This window comes from Schistocerca serialis, chromosome 8, assembly GCF_023864345.2.
Source record: "Schistocerca serialis cubense isolate TAMUIC-IGC-003099 chromosome 8, iqSchSeri2.2, whole genome shotgun sequence".
NCBI classification, from domain to species: domain Eukaryota; kingdom Metazoa; phylum Arthropoda; class Insecta; order Orthoptera; family Acrididae; genus Schistocerca; species Schistocerca serialis.
In genome coordinates, this window is record NC_064645.1 from 481,518,220 (window position 1) to 481,541,482 (window position 23,263).

The window sequence follows — 23,263 nt, forward strand, 5'->3', positions numbered from 1 at the left end:
TGCCAGCAGGTGGTGCTAATGGCGCCCATGATGTGCGCCTGCACTGAAATGCTAATCAGGTGCATCTCTCATCGTGACAGATGCATGCTGCAAATTTCACCTGATTTGGGTTCTTCCTTCAGGGTGCTGCATTTTGGGTGGCCAGCAGTTTATTTATTATTTCAAAAGCAGTCATCATAACCGATAATCCATTTATCCCACTGTAAGACAGGGTGGTCAGTGCCTTCATGGAAAAATGTTTGCAGTGAGGGTCAGCTCCCATCCACTCCCCTCAGTCCACTTCATATCTACAGTTTGCCATATGTTCTGTGTCCTTATGTTAAATAAAGATTGTTGTTAATTTATGATACATAATATAAAACCTAAAATGAATTTGCCCACAGTTATTGCCACTTCAGTCAGCCCTGTTTGTGTCAAGTACATTACTTCTCACAGCTTGTAGGCAGCATGAAAAAATTGCCACATGCTGTACATTGTCCACTGTGGGGCAGCAGCTATAGTCACTGCCTCATGACAATTGGGTCACCACATCAGTTCCCACCACTTTCAATTATTTATTGCTGATTTATAATTTCTGCTAAGGTTCTGGTACTAACTTATTTGTGGAATAGAGGTTATGGGATGGATGCAGTTCTAATGCAGATCCAAGGAGGCTCTGAAAGAGTGATCGTGCCTGCGAAGTCAGACAAGAATTACTCTGCGACTGGGAAAGAGTGTTTACTAAAGATCATAGAGTCCCTAGAAGATGAATCTGTCATCACCCATAATGTCATGGGAATCGAATTCATGTGGTGAAGTACCACCCAGCACTGATGAATTGAATGTAACTTCCGTGTGTCAACCACATTTGTATCACCCACGTATTCAAAAGCAGAATTTTTACAGAATTTATAGGCACTCTGCCTCGTTCAGTCTCCTGTCTGTCCACTTTGCTACAGAAGCAGTGATGCTCATGTAACCCATTATTGGAAAAAACACCATAAAAAGTATGAACCTTTGTGTATTCCACGACAATGTGACAGATATTTCATAAATAAGCACAATGTGAAAGCAAATAATTTAGACCGTGATATTGAGCAGAAGTAAATGAGGCAGTACATTCAACTATTAACAAACCACAAAAGATATGCATATTACTTGAACATAACATTTTATCATAGAAGTTACTGACTAGTGTGTTATGGTTCGTGATATCGTATGAATATTTCACTTACCTGAATGCATGTGCATGAATGATATCACCTTACAGCATCATCCATAAAATAATGACGGCTCTGGATTTAAACACAAAGGCAGTAATGCAACACTTCAGAATGCCGTTATTGAAACACGTAATTCAAAACACTGCTTACAAATTCACAAGATGAACGTTTTAGGAAATGATAGCAATGGGCAAATTTTTGGAACATAAATAATATGGCTGTTTGTAAACTGAAAAAGGTGCTCATTCCATCAAACATTCTAGGTGTGTGTTTCTTTCCTTTTCTTTTTTTTCCCATAGTAACAATATGCCCACGCTATCTGATGAGAAATTGGAGAGCTACATTGTAGCTATTGCAACCTTTCAAACTGATATGCAACAGCTATAGTGAGTAATCAAACCATAAATCAAGGAGATAATTAACCTTATGTGAAATCTTACCACTCACAAACCCATAAAGACTTGAATGACGTATGAATATCAGTGAGAAAGGCTTAATGCACACAACCGAACAAAGTGTGAATGCTCAAGTGCCAGAGATAGAATAGTATTGGATACGCAGTTCCAAATCTGAACAATACATTTTCATAATCTGTGTTTGGGTCTGGCTATTATTGCAGTAATGGCATAGCAAATGTGGCATAGTGGATAACATGGCATAGATAGTTGAACAGATTAGAATTTAAATAATAGTTTGAAGCTCTTCTGTTTATTGTGTAATTAGAGGGAGATTCCAATTGATGACTTGTACTACATAGGTGTGTCTTCCTTTTTTATTTTACAGGCACCAATTTATGAATGCTGGGACAACATAACAGTTGGAATGAAGGTTGAGGTCGAGAATACAGACTGTGATAACTTCTCAGAATCATTTCCAGACTCATTTTGGGTTGCAACTGTACTGAAAATAGCAGGTAGTATAGTGTTTCTTTAATATTAATATTGATAGCTGTTTGCTTGTATGCATCTGTCTGTTCTGAGAAGCAATTTTGAACAGCCCAATTGTGTCATGTAATACTTTCAAGTGAGTTACCCAAGTGACACTTAGAATAATTAACTGAATGAGAGCAATATAAATAGATTGCATGAAGGGTCATGTGAGAACTTTTCTGATCATATAGGTAAATAGACACTCATTTCTAAAGTTCCCAGGAGAGAGGGTAAGGAATAATCCTGTTAGAAACTGTGGTTAAGTCGTGGAAAAATTTAATTCCACACAGAAATTAATTACGCAGAAGTATGCAGTAGGCATAACATTCTGTATTCAGACGAGACAAAAAAAGGAATAACTATAAAATCAAAAGCAAAGAATAAACTCAATATGGCACTTTATGATGGAATTTTCATAAGGTATACACCACTATACCGCAGAATGTATATAGTGGGAGTCAGTACACAATCTCCCCGTTGTATTTGACATTTCGCCCAGATCACTTTGTCACACCTTTCTTGAAACCAGGGGGCTTCTCCTTGGAATCGGTGTGTTTTTCTAGTTTCTGGGTGGTCGTGCCTGCTGATGTTGCCTGTGTGGCAGCTTCTGATGTCTGTTGAGGCTCCTCTGTATCTTTTCATGCAGGAGGATCTTTAATTACTGCCTCTCCCTTCTTCATGTTTCTTGATGCCAGTTCTTTTTCTGTTGGCTGTGAATCGTGAAATGCCACTTTGATACAGTCAAGTGGAACTGTGGTATGTGTGCCATGGGTGTCAACCTTGAAATTGTCACCACCTTGACTAATTGCTGCATACGGAGCTTCATACGGGGGTGCAGTGGGTTGCATACTGCGTCATTACGTAATAGCACATGTGAACAGATGGCTAAATCTGCAGACACAAATGTGCGGCGTCCTGTTTGCTTCTGAGGCTGCACTGGACAAAACTGACATACGGGGAATCGCAACGTAGTAGTGAAGTGAAGTCTGACACAGTGACTGTTTCGTCACCCATATCATGGATGAACTCTCCAGACAAACATAACGATTGGCCGTACACTGCTACTGCAGCTTGAAAGTCACGCTAGAAGGCTGTTCACAGTTCTGGTAAAACAGTCGGTAATGTTTCTGTCCACTTGTCTGTTGCTTGACATCAAAGGGCTTTTTTCAGTTGTTGGAGCCAGTGTTCCACCATACCGTTCGCTACGGGATGATAAACAATGGCCCTTATTTGCTTGACACCTAAAAATGTGACAAGGCCTTTAAAGAGGTGTCCCTCAAATTGACATCCTTGATCTTAAAAAAAGGTTTCGCCACAGTCTCTGCAGTGATGTCTGCCTTAGTAATTGTAACCTACAGGCATAGATAGTGGGCCTACAACAGCCATGTGGAGATGGTCAAAACGCTGATTAGGAGGTATAAATGTGCTGGGCAGTGCCTTGACATGTCGTGATTTTGTTCTTTTGACAGGCCATTCATTGTTGGAGATAAAATTTACAGTCAGTGTTCTTGCTGGGCCAGATAAAATATTGTTTAACAATGCTTTGTGATTCCTCGGAGTCCAGAATGGGCTAGACTGTATATTGAAGTGATTGCCTGGGCTCAAAATGGCTGCGGAACACAGGAACAGTATGTGGGACTGGGATCTGGCGAGGAATAAGGAAACTTTTCTGCATTGACGCAGATGGGAGGAGCATGGATCCATGGTGGTACAAAAAATGCGAAAAATTACGTAAGAAAGTAGAATTATGTCCAAAAAATTACCCAAAAATACACCCAAATACGTGTGAAAAGTACGAAAAGGATGAAATGGTTGCACAAGGGGGAAAAAAGGGGGACTGGAGCAACTGAATTACATTCTCCACCAGGGTTTCGATTACCTCTCGCCGTGCCCTGAGATGAGGAATGTCCTGCCCACTATCCTTTCCACCCCTCCTACCTTGGTATTCCGCTGTCCACTGAACCTACACAATATACTCGTCCATCCTTAAACAACCCGCTCCCAATCCCTTACCTCATGGCTCATACCTATGTAATAGACCTAGATGCAAGACCTGAACCATACATCCTCCTACCACCACCTACTCCAGTCCAGTCACTAACATCACCTATACCATCAAAGGCAGGGCTACCTGTGAAACCAGTCATGTGATTTACAAGCTAAGCTACAACCTCTGTGCTGCATTCTGTGTGGGCATGACAACAAGCTGTCTGTCCGCTTGAACGGCCACCAACAAACTGTGGCCAAAAACCAAGTGGACCACCCTGTAGCTGAACACGCTGCCAAACATGATACCCTCATCTCAATGACTGCTTCACAGCCTGTGCCATATAGATCCTTCCCACCAACACCAGCTTTTCTGGATTGCGCAGGTGGGAACTTTCTCTGCAATACATCCTACGTTCCCGTAACCATCCTGGCCACAACCTTCGTTAGTCACTGCCCTCACCCATCCAGCCCCCTCCCTGTTCCCATTTCAGCACTACACAGCTGTCATTTCACTGCCACACCCAGTCTTTTAATTTCTTTTATTTCTCTCATTTCCGCTACTTAACCCACTCCGCATCTTCTCTCCTGCCCTCTGTCTAAACTGCAACGCTTGACTGTCCACCACTCCCACCATACTATTCCTCCCCCTCCCCGCACCATCCTTACCCCCACCCAGTCGCCACTCCCATCATGCACTGGTGCTGCTGTTCGCAGTGTGGTCTCAGCTCTCTGAGACTGCAGACAAGTGTGCAAGTTGTGTGTGTGTGTGTGTGTGTGTGTGTGTGTGTGTGTGTGTGTGTGTGTGTGTGTGTGTGTGTGTCTCTGTGTGTGTGTGCGCGCGTGTGTGTTTGTCTACTGTTGACAAAGGCCTTAATGGCCGAAAGCTTTAATTGTGTGAATCTTTTTATTGTGCCTATCGTGACTCAGCATCTCCGCTATAAAGTGAGTAGCAACTTTCCTTCTCTGGTATTGAAGATAGAAGTCACCATGACAATGCTCAATTATTAGTAGGTCTTCTTGAAACAGTCTTCATTTGATTTGAATTCAGTGTGTTGTCTACAGTTCAGTTGTACGCAGTGATTGTAGACAAGAAACAATGATTTCTAATAAAAGATATGTGTTTTAGTAACCAATACAGAAAATACTGGTGTAAGCTTCTGTGACCAGATTTAGTTGGCATAAAAGTTTTCTGAGTATGTACCGCATCATAATATTAAAAGCTATGCTGGAGATACCAGTGTTTCAGCCACGGCTACAGTGGCTTCTTCCTGAGTCTACTGGTGTGTTTCAGCTGTGCAGAGTTTCTAATATTTTGGCATTACTGCTTACTGAGGGTGATGATTTTAAAACGATCATTGTTATTATTGGCCCTTTAAGGCAGAAGGAATGGGAACTTTATTCAGGATCTATGCACCCCGGGAGAACTGGGAAATACAGGAGAAACTTGGGGATTCTTTTTCTCTAGGAAAAGTTAAGGAATTTTTTAGAATTACGGGTATTTTTCTTTGTTTTAGTTTTCATTTAAATGTTTGTACTTTTTACTGGTAAGCACTTTACTTTTTTCTGTTACAGCAGAATAATACAGCAGCAATAAAATGTAAACAAGAGAATAGCATGAAAATAAAACTTCAGCTACAAAAAACTTATACCATTTGCAACAACAAAACACAATGCACACACCAGTATCTGCTGACAGCAAAATGTATCAAAGAGAATGCAGTACTTCGTAATGAAAAATGCTTGCAATCCATCTTCCTTGTGGGTTGCGTTCTGATAAGTGTAACATCATGGCTGTTTACATTTCTAACAAGTCACAGGAAAATATTGTGTATGGTAGTTTCAGAAGTGTTAATTTTGAAGTAAATTTCCTTTTACACAAGATGAATTCTGTTACATGTGAGAACATGTGATGAAATTCTTAAATCACAGAGTATTAAACTATCAGGACCAACCACTTAGAGAAATTTCAGGCCCAGAAGACCATCCTATTGTTTCATTACTTAAAATTTTACTGTCACCTTTTTGTTTGATAGAGGTAACATAAGCTAAAAAAGACAAAGTGTCATGGTTAGTTTTTTGTATTTATTTTAGTTCTTTCATAGATTACAAACTATGGAATAATGATAGAATAAAGTATAACTATCCTTAGAAAAAAAAAAGTTGGTGTAAGTTCATGAGCAGTTTAATATGCAGTTGGCTTTACTATGGAAAAATTGAAGTGACAATGGAACATGTATTCAGTCAGGCAACCCACAAAATGTTTGGTGCACAGTAGTGAAATTTATAATCATGCTTATCAGAAATATTCAGCTGTTGCAATGTAAGCTGGAACTCTTAAGGATCCTTCCTAACCACATTCTTAGAAAAAACAGCACAACATTTTTGACAACCAACATAATGTGTGAAAGCTTAGATTCTCTTGTGGCTATACTTGTGTGTGTATTAATATACACCATTAATCTTTTCTATTTTTGTATTCACGCTGCTTAACAATGAAGATGTTGCTATTGGCTGACTATATCACATGTCCTATGCTCTGAATACCTACTGTCATTGACTGGCAAGATCATGTGATATTTGCTATGATTGGATGACAAAAGCACATTGCAGTATCAACTTCAGTGCTTTGGGAGCTACAACGCTGTAATTGGTGGAATTCATGTTTATACTGCCATAATACGAGAACATGCAGTGTAAATGTTGCAGCACATCAAAGATCTTTCCAAAACACATTGTTTTTTGCTTGTTTTCATTTCCTAAAGTGACGGGAAGTTCTATGTTGGTGTATAAAACCTTCATCATTCAAAGAATTGACAAGTTTTACAGCTCCTAGGAAAAGTATATTGTCACTTAACATGGGAAAAATGTACTCCAAAGGGGAAAAAGTGTATTTTTAATCGGGAAATCTGGGGAAAATCTAGCCATTTGTTTTTTATTGTATGCTTATACACCAAGTTGTTATAATAGTTTACTACATGGAGGGAGCAGAGCTCTGCTGTTATCTATTGCTTCTTACATTGTGTGGTGTGATTGGTGGTCTTCAGTGAATGAAGTGTGGGCTCCTACTGGACGCAGACTGCGCAGTGGCAGTTACTCGTCAGTAGGACTCGCGTCACATGTTGTTGGTGTGGCCTGTTTGACTCTGAGGGCAGGCAGCCAGGATGGGGCATGCTTGAGTCCATCCCCTCCCTTCATGTTGCAAGAATGTTGTAGTGTTTTGATGGCTTCTCTGATCTTGCGTTTTACCAAACCTGGCTTCTTGGCCAGTATGCATGTTTCGTTAAATAGTGAAAAGTGTCACTGACTGAATTAGTGAACACCTTTGCCAGGTCAGTGTCCAGCATGTCTTCTACAGTAGGTGCAAGATACAAAATGTGTTAAACTCCACCAAGGACAAAGTAGGTGCTTTACGCAGTGCAGGTGCATTCGAGGTAGACTGTCAGTATGGAGAAATATATGTCAGTGAGACTAGCAAGCTAATAGCAACATGCATATGGGAACACAAATGCGACGTTCGTCTAGTGCAATGCAGCAAATTTGCAGTGACCAACTCTAGCAAGACTGTAGCAAGGAAATAAAATTCAATGAAACCTCTGCACTCGTCAAGCAGCTGTATTCGGTAAAATGCAAGATCATAGAAGCCATCGAAGTTCTAAAACACCCTAGCAACATGAACAGAGTGGTTGCCAGCCCTCAGTCCAACAGACTACACCAACGATGCAAGATGCAACTGCTACTGGCAAGTAACTGCCACAGTGTGGCCTGCATCCAGCAGGAGCTTGTGCCTCATTTGCTGGTGACCACCAGTCATGGGACAATGGAAGAAGCAATCGATAACCGCAGATCCCCACGCCTTTCATCATAGTAACCTATTGCAATAAAGTTCCCATTCCTTCTGCCTCAAGAGACCAATTATGACAATGTCCTTTTTAAAATTATGATGTAATATCCACATCGGTATTTACACTCTGCAAGCCACCATATGGTGTGTGCTGGAGGATTCTGTGTGTTCCAGTGTCACTTCTCCCTTCTCCTGTTCATCACATATGGTTCATGGGAAGAACAGTTGCTGGTAAGCCTCCAAGTGGCCTAGAATCCATAATTTATCTACGTAGCCTTTTCACAAGTTCTATGTAGGAAGGAACAATATATTGGTCGACTTTTCTAGGAATAAATGCTCTTGGAACTTTAACTGTTGACCATAACTTGATTCAGAACATCTCCTTTGCAGAGTCTACCACTGAAGACAGCTGAGCTTCTCCATGATACTTTTACTTGTACTAAATGAACCTGTGATGAAACGTGCTGCTCTTTTTTGCATCTTCTGTATTTTCTCTATCAGTCCTATCTTGTATGGATCCCATACTGATGAGCACTATTCAAGTATTGGTCAAACGAGTGTTTTGTAAATCTCTGTAATCAGTAATGGTAAAATATGAGAAACTCTGCACTGCTGAAACACGCTAGTAGATCCAGAAGAAAGACAGTGTAACTGTGGGCGATAGGTTGGTTTTTCCAACACAGTTTTTTACATCATGACAGGTACCAAACTTTTATGTGAACAGTCAGAATGTTCGAGTCATGCAGGTGCTCAGTTCTGAGTGATTCATTTACCATCTCATTAGCTACTGGGGTGCAATGGGTAAAGGGTAGAAACTGTCTGGTTGTGGTGAAGGTGCTTTACAATTGTTTCTTACAGGTGATACATTCTGCCTTATTCATACTACGCTATGAGCTGCTTCTGTTTTGTTTTGTACATTATTTCTGTTTCAATTTTCGCTTTTCATCTCCCTTTCCTCATACTTCTAGATTGTTATATTGTATATTCTTTTTACAAGTTCCCAAAAGTGCCTGTGATCAGATGGAAGTATCAGAATTGGACAGCCAGGCCAGAACACTTGAAGTAGTTTGGTGTAGAGTCCTCAGAGCACCACGTGCCACTAGTAGTCATTTATCTTCCTGTTATGCTTGCAAACAGAACAAGGAATAAAGACTCTTTGTAAGCCTCTGTATGAGACCTACCTTCTCTCACCTTATCTTCATGCTCCTTACATGAAATGTTGTGGGTGGCAGCAGAATGAATCTGCACTCCGCTTCAGATGCCAGTTATCAAAATTTCTACAATACTGCCCTGCGAAAAGAGTGTTGTCTTCCCTCTAGGGATTCCTATATGAATTCACAAATGATCCTAAATTACACAAAAAGTGTAAAGAATTGGACATGTGAGTAAGATTTTTTTGAAACACCATGAGTAGTGTTAGCCCACACAGTTTTCTTTCTCCCATTCAGCATCGTGTCTGTATTGATGCAGAAGAATAAATCTAATGTGCAAATAAAGAAGTAATCCTTATTTCAGATATAAACAATTTGAATTATCCATTTTGTTTATTGCACACTTAAGAAGGGAAAAATTTTCTGACTCCATGTTGGATGTGGCCTCATCCACACACACAGTGTATTGTTTGTTGTTGTTTAGTGATGGGAACGCCGCCTCCCTTTCCTACAAAATCACAGATGTATGTGACGGGTTTGAAATACATGATATGGTCTTGTGTGCTCGTTTTACGGATCCAGCCATTCTCAGTGATCATAGTAGCAGCAGCTGCATTGTACAATGAAATAGTTTATTCACAGCAGAGAGGAACTGACAGCTGTGGAAACATTGGTACTCTAAAATCATACTGTTTTCACATATTTTTCAAAGTGTAAAGAAATACCCATAGTAATTCACTGTTTATGATCAGTTTGGTGTCCAAATAATCTCTCTTCCTAGTGTGAATTGGAAAGGCAGGCAAAAATTTAAGAGCTGTTTGACACTTTGAGTGTCTTTACTCAGAATAGTGAGCAAATCTTATCTGTGACCTACAGTCTCATATTCGTACAGATTGCACTCCTTTTAAACATGATATGTAGATACAGTAGAACTTCAATTTTACATTTTTCGTGATTCTGTGTCATAAATTCATAGCCCCTGTGAAAAACCCGTAAGATCAATGCTAAAAGTTCCCTGATTTTGCATTTAATTCTAGTAAGATTCATTCGATTCTATGTTCGTACTCATAGTCTCACTTGACTTTGTCCTGTTTTCTTCCTCTTGACATTTTATGTGTCTGAATGAGTTATAAGTGGCTCAAAAAACACAGTTTGCACTGTGGGTGGTGGCAGATGTAAGGGAATGTTTTAGGGTGTTGCAGAGAGGGGAGACGCGAGAGAGGAAATGCCGAGGTAATTCCGATCAGCATCACCAACACAACTTGCAGTGTTTAGCTACACTGTGCTATAATGATGGGTCGAGTACGTTTCACACTACTTTCTGCAGAAACTGAATTAATTGTGACGTGGCACTGTGTATAACCAGTAATGAGGCTATCGATATGTCGATCGTTATAGCACCAAGTTGATGTTTATGGATGGTGCTATTTGTGGCAAGAACCTTTAGGGGAATATGTTTGTGGTTGCACAACGTGTGAAATATTTGTGACAGGGAAGAATATGAACATTATTGATCATTGTTTCACGTGCAGCAGTTTACATTGTCCTCATAGGTTCATGCCTAACCAGACATTCGGAACTTACCACATATTCGGAAATAAACATGAAAATATTTATTTCATCTTCCATTCTCTAATCATACAGAAATATTAAATGACATTGAATATTGCAGAACATATTATTTTACAATCAGAACGAAGTTCCAGAATATGATAATGTTAAGCTGAAAAAAATATATATATTAGCGTGCAATGAATTGCGAACCTACAACCTTCAACTCAGCTAACCATGACGTTATCCATTACGCTACAGCTTATTCATCTGAATTTTGTATTGTCCGTTAGTTATCATAAAATATCTCAAAGTTTACATTGTTTGTGCTTTATTGATTGACATTTAATGATAAGGGTGACGTATTTGTGATATACTTTCAATGCACCATTGCTTTGACATGGCATACAGTGCACATACATCACATGCTATGAAGGAAATGTACAATTAAAATGCACACAGTTCACTCAGGGGTTGATCATAACACTCGCAAAAGTCAGTACTTGAAAGCCCACTAGTGACATCCCCACTGCAAAAAGTATTTTTAAGTCACTTGTGTCCAGGGACAGCAAATCTTGGTGCCAGTCAGGTGCTCGCAGCTGGCCTCAGGCCAGCAGCTTGCAGTAATCTTCTGTGAACTGTTCGCATATTTTAGTCAATATACATTTTTTATCTTAATACAGCCTTCATCTGAAAAATGTAAAAATATAGTTGCAGTTCGTGCTCCATAACATGTGGCAGTAATAAAATCTTAACATTCGCCCAGGATACAGCCATGATAATCAAAATTTCTGTAAAAACTAACCATGAACATAATTTACAAGGGGAAAAACAGTTTTTTAGCAAAGGGTCGTTTACGACATGGCCTTGTTACATGTGCCCTGATATTCCATTGTGTGGCAGGAAATTAACAGTACTTACAAATGGCCATTACTTTTTTCTTTATTTTAGGAGATTGAAAATCAGCTGAGGAGCTATGGAACACAGCCTCCTATTTAACCTGTAAATCATTACTACAGACTACTTTTCAACATCATTCTCCCTGACTTCTAATCTCGAATGCCTCAGACCTTGCTACAAGGAGTGACAAAATGATCTGACAATTTTCGCAACGATGTGGTTGAGTGAGTAGCTGGTGAGGATAGGTGCGTTTCGGAGCCTGCATGTGGACATTTTTAGTAGCCACGGAGCAGTGGTCAATTGAGCACCGCATGTTTGTTGTCATGGTGTTTTTTAAAAGTGGTAATTCCTGTGTTGCTGGGCAGCGGCAGTTCTGTAGGTGTTTTAATTTTGGTCCACGAGGAAAAGTTCCTACAGGTAACACAGTTATGCTGTGGGTGAGTAACTTCAGAGCTACCGGTTCAGCATTGAAACAGAAATTGACAGGCCGTCCAGGGTCAGCCCGGACGCAATAGAAAATTGATAGAGTAAGAGAAGCTGTGGAAACCTGTCCTTGGCAGCTGACCCGTAAACAGGCTGCTGCTTTGCATATGTCTGACCGCTCGCTAAGACGAATTTTGCGGTTCGATCTGCATTTCCATCCATACAAAATGGTTATTGTTCAGCATTTAAAATGCAATGACCATGCAAAGCGAAAGGCATTTTCATATTGAATAATTGATTTGATGACAGATGAAAAAATGTTCACAATGAGCGACAAGATGAATTTTCATCTGAACAGTTATCTAAACAAACAGAACTTTCATTACTGGTCAGCTACAAATCCTGAAGAACTGCATGAACATCATCTGCATAGTCCTAAGCTCACTGTGTAGTGTGGTGTAACAAAAACTTGTGTCACTGGGCCATACTTCTTTGAAGAGGATGGTCAAACTGTTACGGTCAATTTGCAACATTACGTTATGTTATGTTACGTTGCAAAACTTCCTGGTCCCTGAACTTCGGACAAAATGCTTTCTGTGCAGTAGAATGTGGTTCCAGCAGGATGAGGCAATAGCCCATATAGCCAATTAGGTGATGGAATTTTTGAAAACTAAGTTTCATGGCCAAGTAATCTCGCATTTTGGGGATATTGCATGGCCAGCACGCTCCCCTGATTTAAGCGTTTGTGATTCCCGCCCTCCCCCCCATTGTGGGGTTTCTTAAAATCAAGAGTCCAACATTGGGCAAATTTCAGGTGGCCATAATTGAAGAAATCGCTAACATTGCCTCTTGCAATGTTAGGGAAGGTGTTGAACAGTTTTTGTAAGAGACTGGAAGAGTGCTTCATCACAGAGGGGCACCACTTGAAGGATGTCATCTTCAAATCTTAAACTGATGGAATTGGATTTTCCAATGTTATTTTATTTAATTTCTATTGACACCATTCTGTGGTAACCAATAAAACATTTTTTATCACTCTTAACATTTGTGTTATTTGTTCTTTAAAATCGTCAGATCTTTTTGACACTCCCTGTATCTCAGAAAGTTATGGAAAGAATGATGTTGCGACAACGTTCTTCTACTCGCATACCAAATATTAGGACGCACAGAAACACACACACACACACACACACACACACACACACACACACACACACACACACACACATGAAAATATTAGTAATATGTGAAATTTATACCAAATTTCATCAGAATCGAAACAGATGAAATAATAAATTTATTTATTTGAACAGTCTGATAAAGAATATCTCTTTTGGTGTATGTGCAATTTAAACATCTTGTTTCTGAGACACAGCCTATATAAATTTGCAAATCCTATCAAAGAAACATACTGTCACTTGGTCTGTTATGGTTCTCACCATAAAAAATGTGCTTTGATAATATGCTTTACTTTTTTTACTAATTGTCATTAGCAGTGACAAATTTCATTTGATTTTTATTTGTCAACAAAAACACTAATTGCAGTCAGACAGTACAGGCATTTTTAATTCCTTATGTAGTTTACACAACTACTACCTACGCTTATTGTCAAAAGTTCGATCATATGGGGTATCAAGTGAAATTTGTGACCTGTTTGAGGACTTTTTGGTAGGGAAGACACAGCATTTACCTTGGATGGAGGATCATCGTCAGATGTAGAAGTAACTTCGGATGTGTCGGGACCCTTGCTGTTCATGTTGTATGTTAATGACACTGCAGGCAATATTAGTAGTAAAATCAGGCTTTTTGCAGATGATGCAGCTATCTATAATGAAGTACTATCTGAGAAAAGCTGCATAAATATTCAGTCAGATCTTAATAAGATTTCAGCATGGTGTAGGGATTGGTAACTTGCTCTAAATGTTCAGAAATGTAAAATCATGCACTACACAGAACAAAAAAAAAACTAGTATCCTATAATATCAGTGCATCATTGTTGGAACTGGCCAACTCGTACAAATACCTGGGTTTAACACTTTGTAGGGATATGATATGATATGATATGATATGGAATGATCACCTAGGTTCAGTCGTGGGTGAAGCAGGTGATATACTTCGGTTTATTGTAGAATACTGGGGAAGTGCAATCAGTCTACAAAAGAGATTGCTTACAATTCACTTGTTTATTTATTTATTTGAGATACATATTCCATAGATCCAGTATGGCGTGATTACGCATGGCTGTGGAACGAGTCAAAGTAGATACAATATAGATATCATACAATACAATACATACTGGTATATTACACATGGTAGATGAATGATTTAAAACTGGTACAATACAATAGTATAATAGAGATAATAAACAATATAGTACAAAAATACAGTAGTGATGAAAAACAGTACAGATACAATGACAAAGGAAATAATCTGAATTACTACTCAAATTATATATCTCTGCTGAAGAATTCATCTAAAGGTTAGAAACATTTTTCCAGTAGGAGTGTGTTACAGATTTTTGTACTTGTGTACTTTACCCCTTTTTGTACCAGAGACATTTTTCCGTCCACAGAACGTATCACCTTTCCGTCTTGTGTTATAATGATGGTATGCCTCATTTTTTTTTCATATTCAGAGGATTTGAGAAGTGTGAAAGCCATGAGTGAGAGGAGATATTGTGAGGTAGTGGTTAATATACCTAATGTTTTAAAAGTTTGCGACATGAGGTTCTTGGAGGAACACTACATATTTTTCTGGCTCACAAAAATTTTTTTTTGAGAGTGGTGAGTTGCCCCAAAAGATTATTCCTTAGCACATAACTGAATGAAAGTAGCTGAAATATGCAGACTTTGAAACGCTGATGTCTCCAATTTTGGAGATTATTCGTATGGCAAATGTTGCTGAGCTAAGCTTTTTTAGTATTTGCTGTATGTGGAATTCCCAGTTGAGCCAGTTACCTATGTGAACGCCTAGGAACTTTGTGCACTGAACATTCTGTAACTGTTGTCTCTCGTGTGCAGTGTTAATCTCTTCTGGGCTTAAATAACTGTATTTGAACTGCATGTAATTTGTTTTATTGAGGTTTATTGCTAGAGAATTTGCTGTGAACCATTTCAGAGCATTTGCAAGTGCTTGGTTGGCATTCAACTCTATGTCAGTGGAGGTTTTGCTGGCTGTCACTATACTTGTGTCATCTGCAAACATTGTGATATTGCTAGCACTGTTTGAGGACAGGGGTGGGTCATTAATATGTATAATAAATAGGAGGGGGCCAAGGACTGACCCTTGTGGAACTCCATGATGTACTGTTCCCCAATCAGACTCTACCTCTCCTATTTGTAGAATAGTAACACCTAATACTATTTTTTGTTGTCTGTCTTCTAGATATTTGTGTGACCCATCCTAGAATATTGCTTAAGTGTGTGGGCCTGTACCAGATAGAACTAACAGGGGATATTGAACATAAACAAGGAAGGGGAGCACGAATGGTCACCGGTTTGTTTAAACCATGGGATAGTGTCACAGAGATACTCAAGGAACTGAAGTGGCAGACTCTTGAAGACAGACGTGAACTAGCCCAAGAAAGTCTATTACAAAGTTTCGAGAATTGGCTTTAATTGATTACTCTAGGGATATACTACAACCCCCTATGTATCGCTCACACAGGGATCGTGAGGATAACATTAGAATAATTACTGCACTCAAATGCATTCAGTCAGTCATTCTTCCTGTGCTCCATACGTGAATGGAACAGGGAGAAACTCTGATAACTGGTACAATGGAAAGTACCGTCTGCCGTGTATCTCACAGTGGTTTGCAGAGAGTATATATACACTGGTCTCCAAAATTAAAGCAACAAATGGACACAAGGTTGCATTTATTTTGCCACAAAACAGTATACACAGTTGATAGTAAATCAGAAGCAATGTGAAGAATGCAGAACATAAACAACTGCAACATACATAACAGTAGATAAAATTGTTATTCATTTTTCCAACTAAACAGATTTGCCCACATGTTCTGACAACTGGTTAATATGGTCAGTATGCAGTGTTACCATCTCTGGCAGCAATACAGGCCTGACGACGACGGAGGATGCTGTGAATGTTGTCATCAATCTCACGTTGAGGCATTAACGCCAATTCTTCCTGCTGATCTGCTCACAGGTCTTGGAGAGTGGTTGGTGGATGCTGACATGGTGCAACCAATCTCCCTAGTGCATCCCAGACATGTCATATGGGGCTAAAATTGGGAGAGTGAGCAGGCCATGGCATTCAACAGTGTCTTCCATTTGCATGAAAACATCAACTGCCCCTGATCTATAGGATCAGGCATTATCACCCATCAATATGAAGTCTGGGGCCGCAGCACCTCGCAACCACCACACGAGGTCCCAAGATCTCGTCACAATACCTGACAGCAGTTAAACCGTGATAATTCACCCATACAATATCACGAAGAGGTGTTAGAGTGCTCACCGTAATCCCTGCCCGCACCATTGTGGATCATCCTCGATATCTGTAGCTATTCACTATGTTTGGGTCCCGAAATCATGTTTCATATTCCCTCCAGATGCAAATCCATCGAGCATCACTCTTCAAACCAAATCGGGACTCATCTGTGAAAAGAACATTGGTCCACTGTTCGACCGTCCAGGTGGCATGTTGACTGCTCCAGTGTTCCCTTCTGTGAAGACGCATCAGAGGTACACATACAGCAGGTCTTCGACAATAATGGCCGCACTGCTGAAGCCTTCTGTACACCATTTGCTTTGATACAACACGTGCAGTGGATGCTGCGAGGTCAGATGCTAGTTGCCGTGCAGAACTAAGGCATTACTGTTGTGCCATTACAGCCAAATAACGGTGCTCTTTTTCTGATGTCATCTGTGGTCTTCGGGATACAGTTTCGGTCTCTATAAACAGTTGCCACATCTGAGAAACAGCAGAATGATTCGCATCAAGTCATCTGGCCACATCAGTTTCTGTCTGTCCTGCTTCCGTTCTTCTTACGGCCCACCACAGAGGAGAGTCTGGTCAGTGTCTTCTCTATGTCATACTACACAGTCTGTGATTGTGTACACAGTAATTGAAGATGTAGGACTACACAGCAAACACTGGCCTCTTTGATAGGTGACATGACGTCAGTGTTGGCGTTGTTGTCCATTGACCAGATGCCACCTTCCGTGCAGAACGCAATCGTACGGACCTCTGTTGACATTTTGTATGATTATATTGTGAATCAGTCATAGGATAGTTTGTTGCTTTAATTTTGGACACCAGCATTGATGGGCATGTAGAATTCTAAACTCTCACTATTTTAAGATGCTAAAGTAGCCTTAACAGTTGGTAATCCTGAATTCCTGCAACGAAGTTTACACTTTACTGGCAATTTCTCAAATCAAAACCTCTTTTAGGAAGAAAATTTCCTAGGTCACTACTGCTGAGAAAATGCACTACTCAACAGTTTGCTCAGTTTTCAAAATATTTCATACACTCATTAAGCCAACTAGCTTATATCACAAACCCAGTGAGCTGTTTTGGATTCTCCACTCCAGTGCAGTATGTTAATAAACACTTCTGCACATCCAGGATTGTGAAATATAATTACAACAGTCTTTGTGTTAGCGGCAGATTCAATCTGCTGAAAGGAACGTTACATAAAATCATGGAGCTACTTGTGAAATGCTTTTGTCAGGTACAAAATTCTCGAGAGAACTACATAAAGTTCTGCAACATAAAGATAAAATTCAGCTTGTAATGAAGGAAACCAGTGATAGTCGCCGGCAATCAACATTGGATTCAGGTCAGTCTATGTGTTTAGACCTCTGCAGTCAGAAATGTATAGTATAGAACACTTTTCTTGTGAAAAATTGCTCATAGTTTGGGAAGAACTTACTTATGTTTTTAGTCACGAGAAATAACTTTGAAGAATTTTTCAAAAATCCTTCATTGCCATAAACTGTATCTTAAAAACTGTGTAAGCAACCTAGATCGTTAACATACAATTTTGAATTTCGTGCAGAATAAATCAAGCAGCTCCTTGTCCTTTGTGAATTATAAGCTTTCACTCTCTGCCACGCGGAAGCACTGCAAGCTGCAGACCCGATGTGAGCCAAGTGCAACCGATCAGCTCACCTAATCTCTCTCTCTCTCTCTCTCTCTCTCTCTCTCTCTCTCTCACACACACACACACACACACACACACACACACAGCATGTTAGATTTAGACGCCTTTCACTGTAGTTCGCAGTTTCCAGCTTAATTCACCATATTCATAAATTTTTGCTTTTTTTCTGGGTGGTTGGTTGGTTGATGGGGGAAGGGACCAAACAGCGAGATCATCGGTCCCATTAGATTAGGGAAGGGTATGGAGGGAAGTTGGTCATGCCTTTTCAAAGGAGCCTTCCTGGCTTTTTTTTAGCATGAAATGATTTAAGGAAATCACAGAAAACCTAAATCAGGATGACAGGCCGCGGGTTTGAACTGTCGTCGTACTGAATGCGAGTCCAGTGTGCTAACCACTGTGCCACCGCTTTCAGTTTTTCTTGGTGAAAACAAAGGAAAGATGTCTCAAAAAAGCATTTGATGATGTATAATTTGTGGTCGTAACATGTCATAAAACTGCTCGAACTGATGAAATTCATTACCACAAATTATTGTATAAACATTGTATTGTAAATTTAATTTCCTTCTCTTATAACGATTTTATACAATTTATTGGTGAGAAAGATTTTTAATCATGTGCCAATGACAAATATTTTTGTGATTTTAACATTTTCTTCAATTCTGCATTTGCCTCAATTTTACATTTTAATTCTGGACTGCACAAAAATGTAAAATAGGGGTTTCACTTTAATCATACAATACAAATACTGCACACTGACTGGTCCTCTTACTAAAGTAATATACGCACATCTGGAGACAATGCCTTGTCCAAAGGCCTGTTAATCACACTTCACTTCTGTGACTGGAACTAAGTTCACCACAATCAGGTACCAGATTTTACCAACAACACTTTCAGACACCCTTCATCCCAGTAATGTCCAGTCTTAAGACTCAACAGCGAAATCACATGATTTAGAGAGACTACTTCAGACTGCTGTAGGCATTGACAGGGCTGTGTGTTCCACTGTGTTGTCCCAAATATCCATATGCCCTAGTACCTATCATAGTATCATCTCCTTCTGCAGCCAAATAAAGGTGCCGTGGATGAACTGAAGTGACTCGTGTAGTAGGAATTTGGATTTGGATGGCTCAGTGTGTGTGCAGGAGATGACAATTTTTGTGACTTGAATATGTTTTTTATGCTCCAGTAATTACAAGATCACATATAGCTTAGTGTTGTAGTGTATGAACTGATTAAGTTACTGGATGTTCAAGACACTATTGACGCAAACTACAGATTAGAAAAGTGTCTCCTGCTTGGTCGTTTGTGTCTAAACTGAGATGTAATCATGGTCCTGGTACAGTATTTTACAGAATGTTAACTCACATATGTGTAGTCTCCCATGTGTACTGAAGAAGGAATTAAAAATTACTCTGAATCTTGTGATAATCCTGGGTGTCAAGTAGCTCCATCTCAGTACAAAGACTGAAATTTCTTCCATATTTTTAGTGATAATATCCTTGTGCATTGATCAAAAATTGCTCTTTTTGTGAAAGGCCTTCCCCTTTATGAAACTAATAAATGCTGTCAATGTTGAATAAGAGAAGAATCTGTCCCACTGTGAGAGATTGCTACTGCAGGGTTACTGTCGCCTCAGCATGTACGGTGGGTATTGTGTCTTGGAGGTTCTGTTGGCCGTCTTATCTCCTTGTGGTGCATAGCATGTATTACCTTCAGATTCATACGCCTTACCGATCTGTTCATCTGCTACCATAATTTAGCAGGTACCACTTGAATGCACAATAAGACTTGTCGCTAAAGCTATTTCGTAGGTGTTCTTGCCTTCTGAATAATTTCCCTTATGATCATTGCTTGTTAATTATAAATGCATCTTGAATGGTGGAAATGAAAATATGCTTGATATTCTCCGTTGAAAACCTTACCTGATGCTCTCTGACCACTCTTTTGATGATCAACTCCAGCTGCTGTGTTCCTGGTTTAGGGCTATAGAAGCAGCAAAATATTCCAAAATCATACATGGATAAGGAAGCCTGAAGTAATCTTTTAATAGTCAATGATAATATACTAGATGCTAATAGCTACTGTTGTGTAAATCTTATAAGACTTTCCCACTAGGATATCTGAAAACCAATATGACTGGAAAGACTACATAAAGATAGCTCCAGGAGCCCTATTAATTGTGTTGTCTGAAGATGATATGCTTTGGAGTAGAATTGTGAGACTTCAAAATGTCGAAAAGACACATGTGAGTTGTTTCTTGTGTAAGAAAGCCTGCTGTACATCTGTTTCCCTACAGAGGAATGATTTCTCACAAAATGCCAAAGTAGATGTTTAGATTTGAGAACGTAGTTCCCTATCTGCTCCAAAGCCTTCTCTAAACAATAACTCTTCTGAAAAATACTTGCCTTCCCTGGTTTCAGGCAGTATATGAATGTTGCCTCCTAACAAGTGTCGGGGAAATTTCCTATCTTCAGGCTTTGGCTGAAAAGAGTGACAGATTTATTTTGTGTTTCCTATAATGTGGTTCAAATTTATATAGCATACATTGTTGCAGTCAGGCACTGTGTGTTGATGCATCAGGGAATATTGATCCGTCTCCTGCATGAGAAGGGGCAGTTATCTAATTCCTCATTGCCGAAAAAAATCTTGACTGCCTGTTTCAACGGTGGCACTGTCATGACAGAAAGCTGTATCCTGTCTCGCCACAGTTTTCATTCCAAAAACCCTGATAACCTCCCACGCTGTTGTCAATTTTTGTGGTGCTTGATGGTGATTAAATTGTCACAGAGCCACATATCTGCTTCTGATAGCAGAGCAGCAACCCTCATTCCAGGTGGTCTTCACATGAACAGCTTGGCAGTTCATGATGATGTAATGTGATCAACCCATTCCTGAAACTTATCTCAGAATTCAGTAAGAACCAGTTTACTGCTCAAGCAGTCCTGATGGGCATCTGTTTTGACAACTCCCAGTCAATCACAGGTTGATTTTTTAGATGCTCCCAAATCAAGTACTAGTTAGAGCATAAATTATAGGCTTCTTTCTACTGAACATAATTGACAAGTATGGAGAAAATATCTAGTGATCATTGGCAGGGAATGGTTGTACTAGTGCTGAAGTGCATGCTCTGCCCCTTGGTCAATGGCGATAACTCTTCTTTCAGTGTGAAGTTCTCTACAGCTGTGTGTAAGGTTTCATCCCGGGCCCCATGGATCTGATATTAACTTTTGTTGTGCACAGGCAGATCAGTGTTTCTCTTTAAACTTCTTTTGAAAATCTCCCCACAGCAAATCAGTCACCAATTCACTGGTTGACACAACATGAGGTGAAGATACTCTTTTTTCTACTTTGTCTTTAGTAAGCTTAATCTCTTTCCACAGTTCGTCCCTTCCCTTTCTGGTAGCATTAAGTTCAGAAGAAGAAATAGACAATACATACCCGGATGTTATTCTCTCGGTAACTTTTCGGTCTATAATTTCTCCAACCTGTTCCTCCAAACTACTTATGTTTATGATATCAGAGTTCACTAATTTCGCTTTGAAGTTCCTTTCCACATTATCTACTCATGTATTAACATATGTAATTTGCGATTGAATTATTGGCATTAAATTATCCTGCTTGTCGACACTCTCTTTCAAAGTACACAACCCTTGCTTTACAGCATTAAATTTAACATTGCACACATTTTCAAAGGATCCTAACTTTTCATTAAGCTCTGATTCTACACTATATCATTAGTCTTCAATATTCAATTCTAACATTTTGTCAAATTCTGAAAATTATCATACTGTTTCTGGCTGAAGTCAGTAAACATTTGATTTACATGAATAGTGAAGGAACTAGTCAATTCATTCTTTAAAACTAGTTTCTGATTTTCTACTTCACTATTTAAGGTGTCAAATTCAGTCTTTAAATTGTCCGTGCTTTCGCGTAGATTACTAAATTCTTTGCTATGTGAGGTTACTTCGGAATTTAACAATCCTAAATTTGTTGTTTGGGCATTTAATTGAGAATTTACTGATTCTAGTTTTTCACTTAAAGTCGCATTTTGAGTTTTGATTAAATTTACTAACTCAGACCAGTCAGGCACTTCCATACTAACTTTCATAGCCATAGCTGGTTCTTGAGTTTCCCTGACTTGTCATATGTTATCCATATTCTTGCAAGCTTTTGATCTTGCAAGCATTTAACTAACTTTAAGTATGATAACTACACTAATAAAGTTCACTGAACAGTTTGTACCACTTTATACTAAAACAATAAAGTTCTGTTTTACGGCGGAGAACCTGCTCTGCGTCAGTGAATGGATGTGGAGGCAGGTCAGCACCGGTGAACAGCAGTTGGTGCCAGTGGCGTCAGATGTTGGTTTCCACGTCTGCGTCCCCGCGATGTGTGTGTGAGAGCTCTACACTCCCTGCACCGGATCTTCTTAATCGAAGAGTTCTAGGCATATTTCTTCTTAAAGAAACACACTGTAATCTTCTTCTCTATTTCTCAATTCAAAATGTTTCCCCTTTAAATACTTGAGCATGTTCTGTTGTCTCGGAGAATGATTCTACTAGTGCTGACCCCTTGGTCAGTGGGCATAACTCTTCTTTCTGTATGAAGTTCTCTACAGCTGTGTGTTTGGTAAAATATCATAGCATCTTGTATACATGCAATTTGTACTAAGGCAAAATGATTGGGAAAGCTATAAGGTGAAATGATTTAGAAACTTATTGTCCAGGTGATTATGTAGAGGCAGGTAAAAGGACATACTGGTCTTCTGTATTGTGTGTAACAGTTACTGCACATGAGATGGTGTAGGGGCAACAAACAAAATTAATTGTTACAAATATGGCCATACAAATCCTTAAAAGGGCCATTCTCTCTGGAGAGGTTACAGTCCCCCATCACAGCAGTCTTAATGCCTAAGATTAGTCTCTTGGAGACAGCGACCTTGTCTTTGCTAGAATGTTGAGCAGCATCTCTGACCGATGTCACTTGTTATAGCAATTCTTTCTATTGGTTGAAGATGAATGCTAACACATGTTATTCAGAAGATATTTATTGTTTCTTTTGTGTACAATGACTAAATACCAATCATTCATACTTAAAAGATATCAACATGTGCACACGGTAGCATTTAAGCAGTCATTCTTGTTGCAC

General features: G+C 39.4%; 1 protein-coding gene across 3 annotated transcripts in view; it reads left to right on the forward strand.

Annotated features, from left to right (window-relative positions):
* Nucleotides 1-23,263, forward strand: part of LOC126417144 (polycomb protein Sfmbt-like) — a 299,440-nt gene that overhangs the window by 174,914 nt on the left and 101,263 nt on the right. For all 3 annotated transcript variants that reach the window (XM_050085040.1, XM_050085042.1, XM_050085041.1), the window contains one exon: nt 1,986-2,115. In XM_050085040.1, coding sequence (XP_049940997.1) covers nt 1,986-2,115 — 130 coding nt within the window. The remainder of the gene's footprint in view (nt 1-1,985; nt 2,116-23,263) is intronic.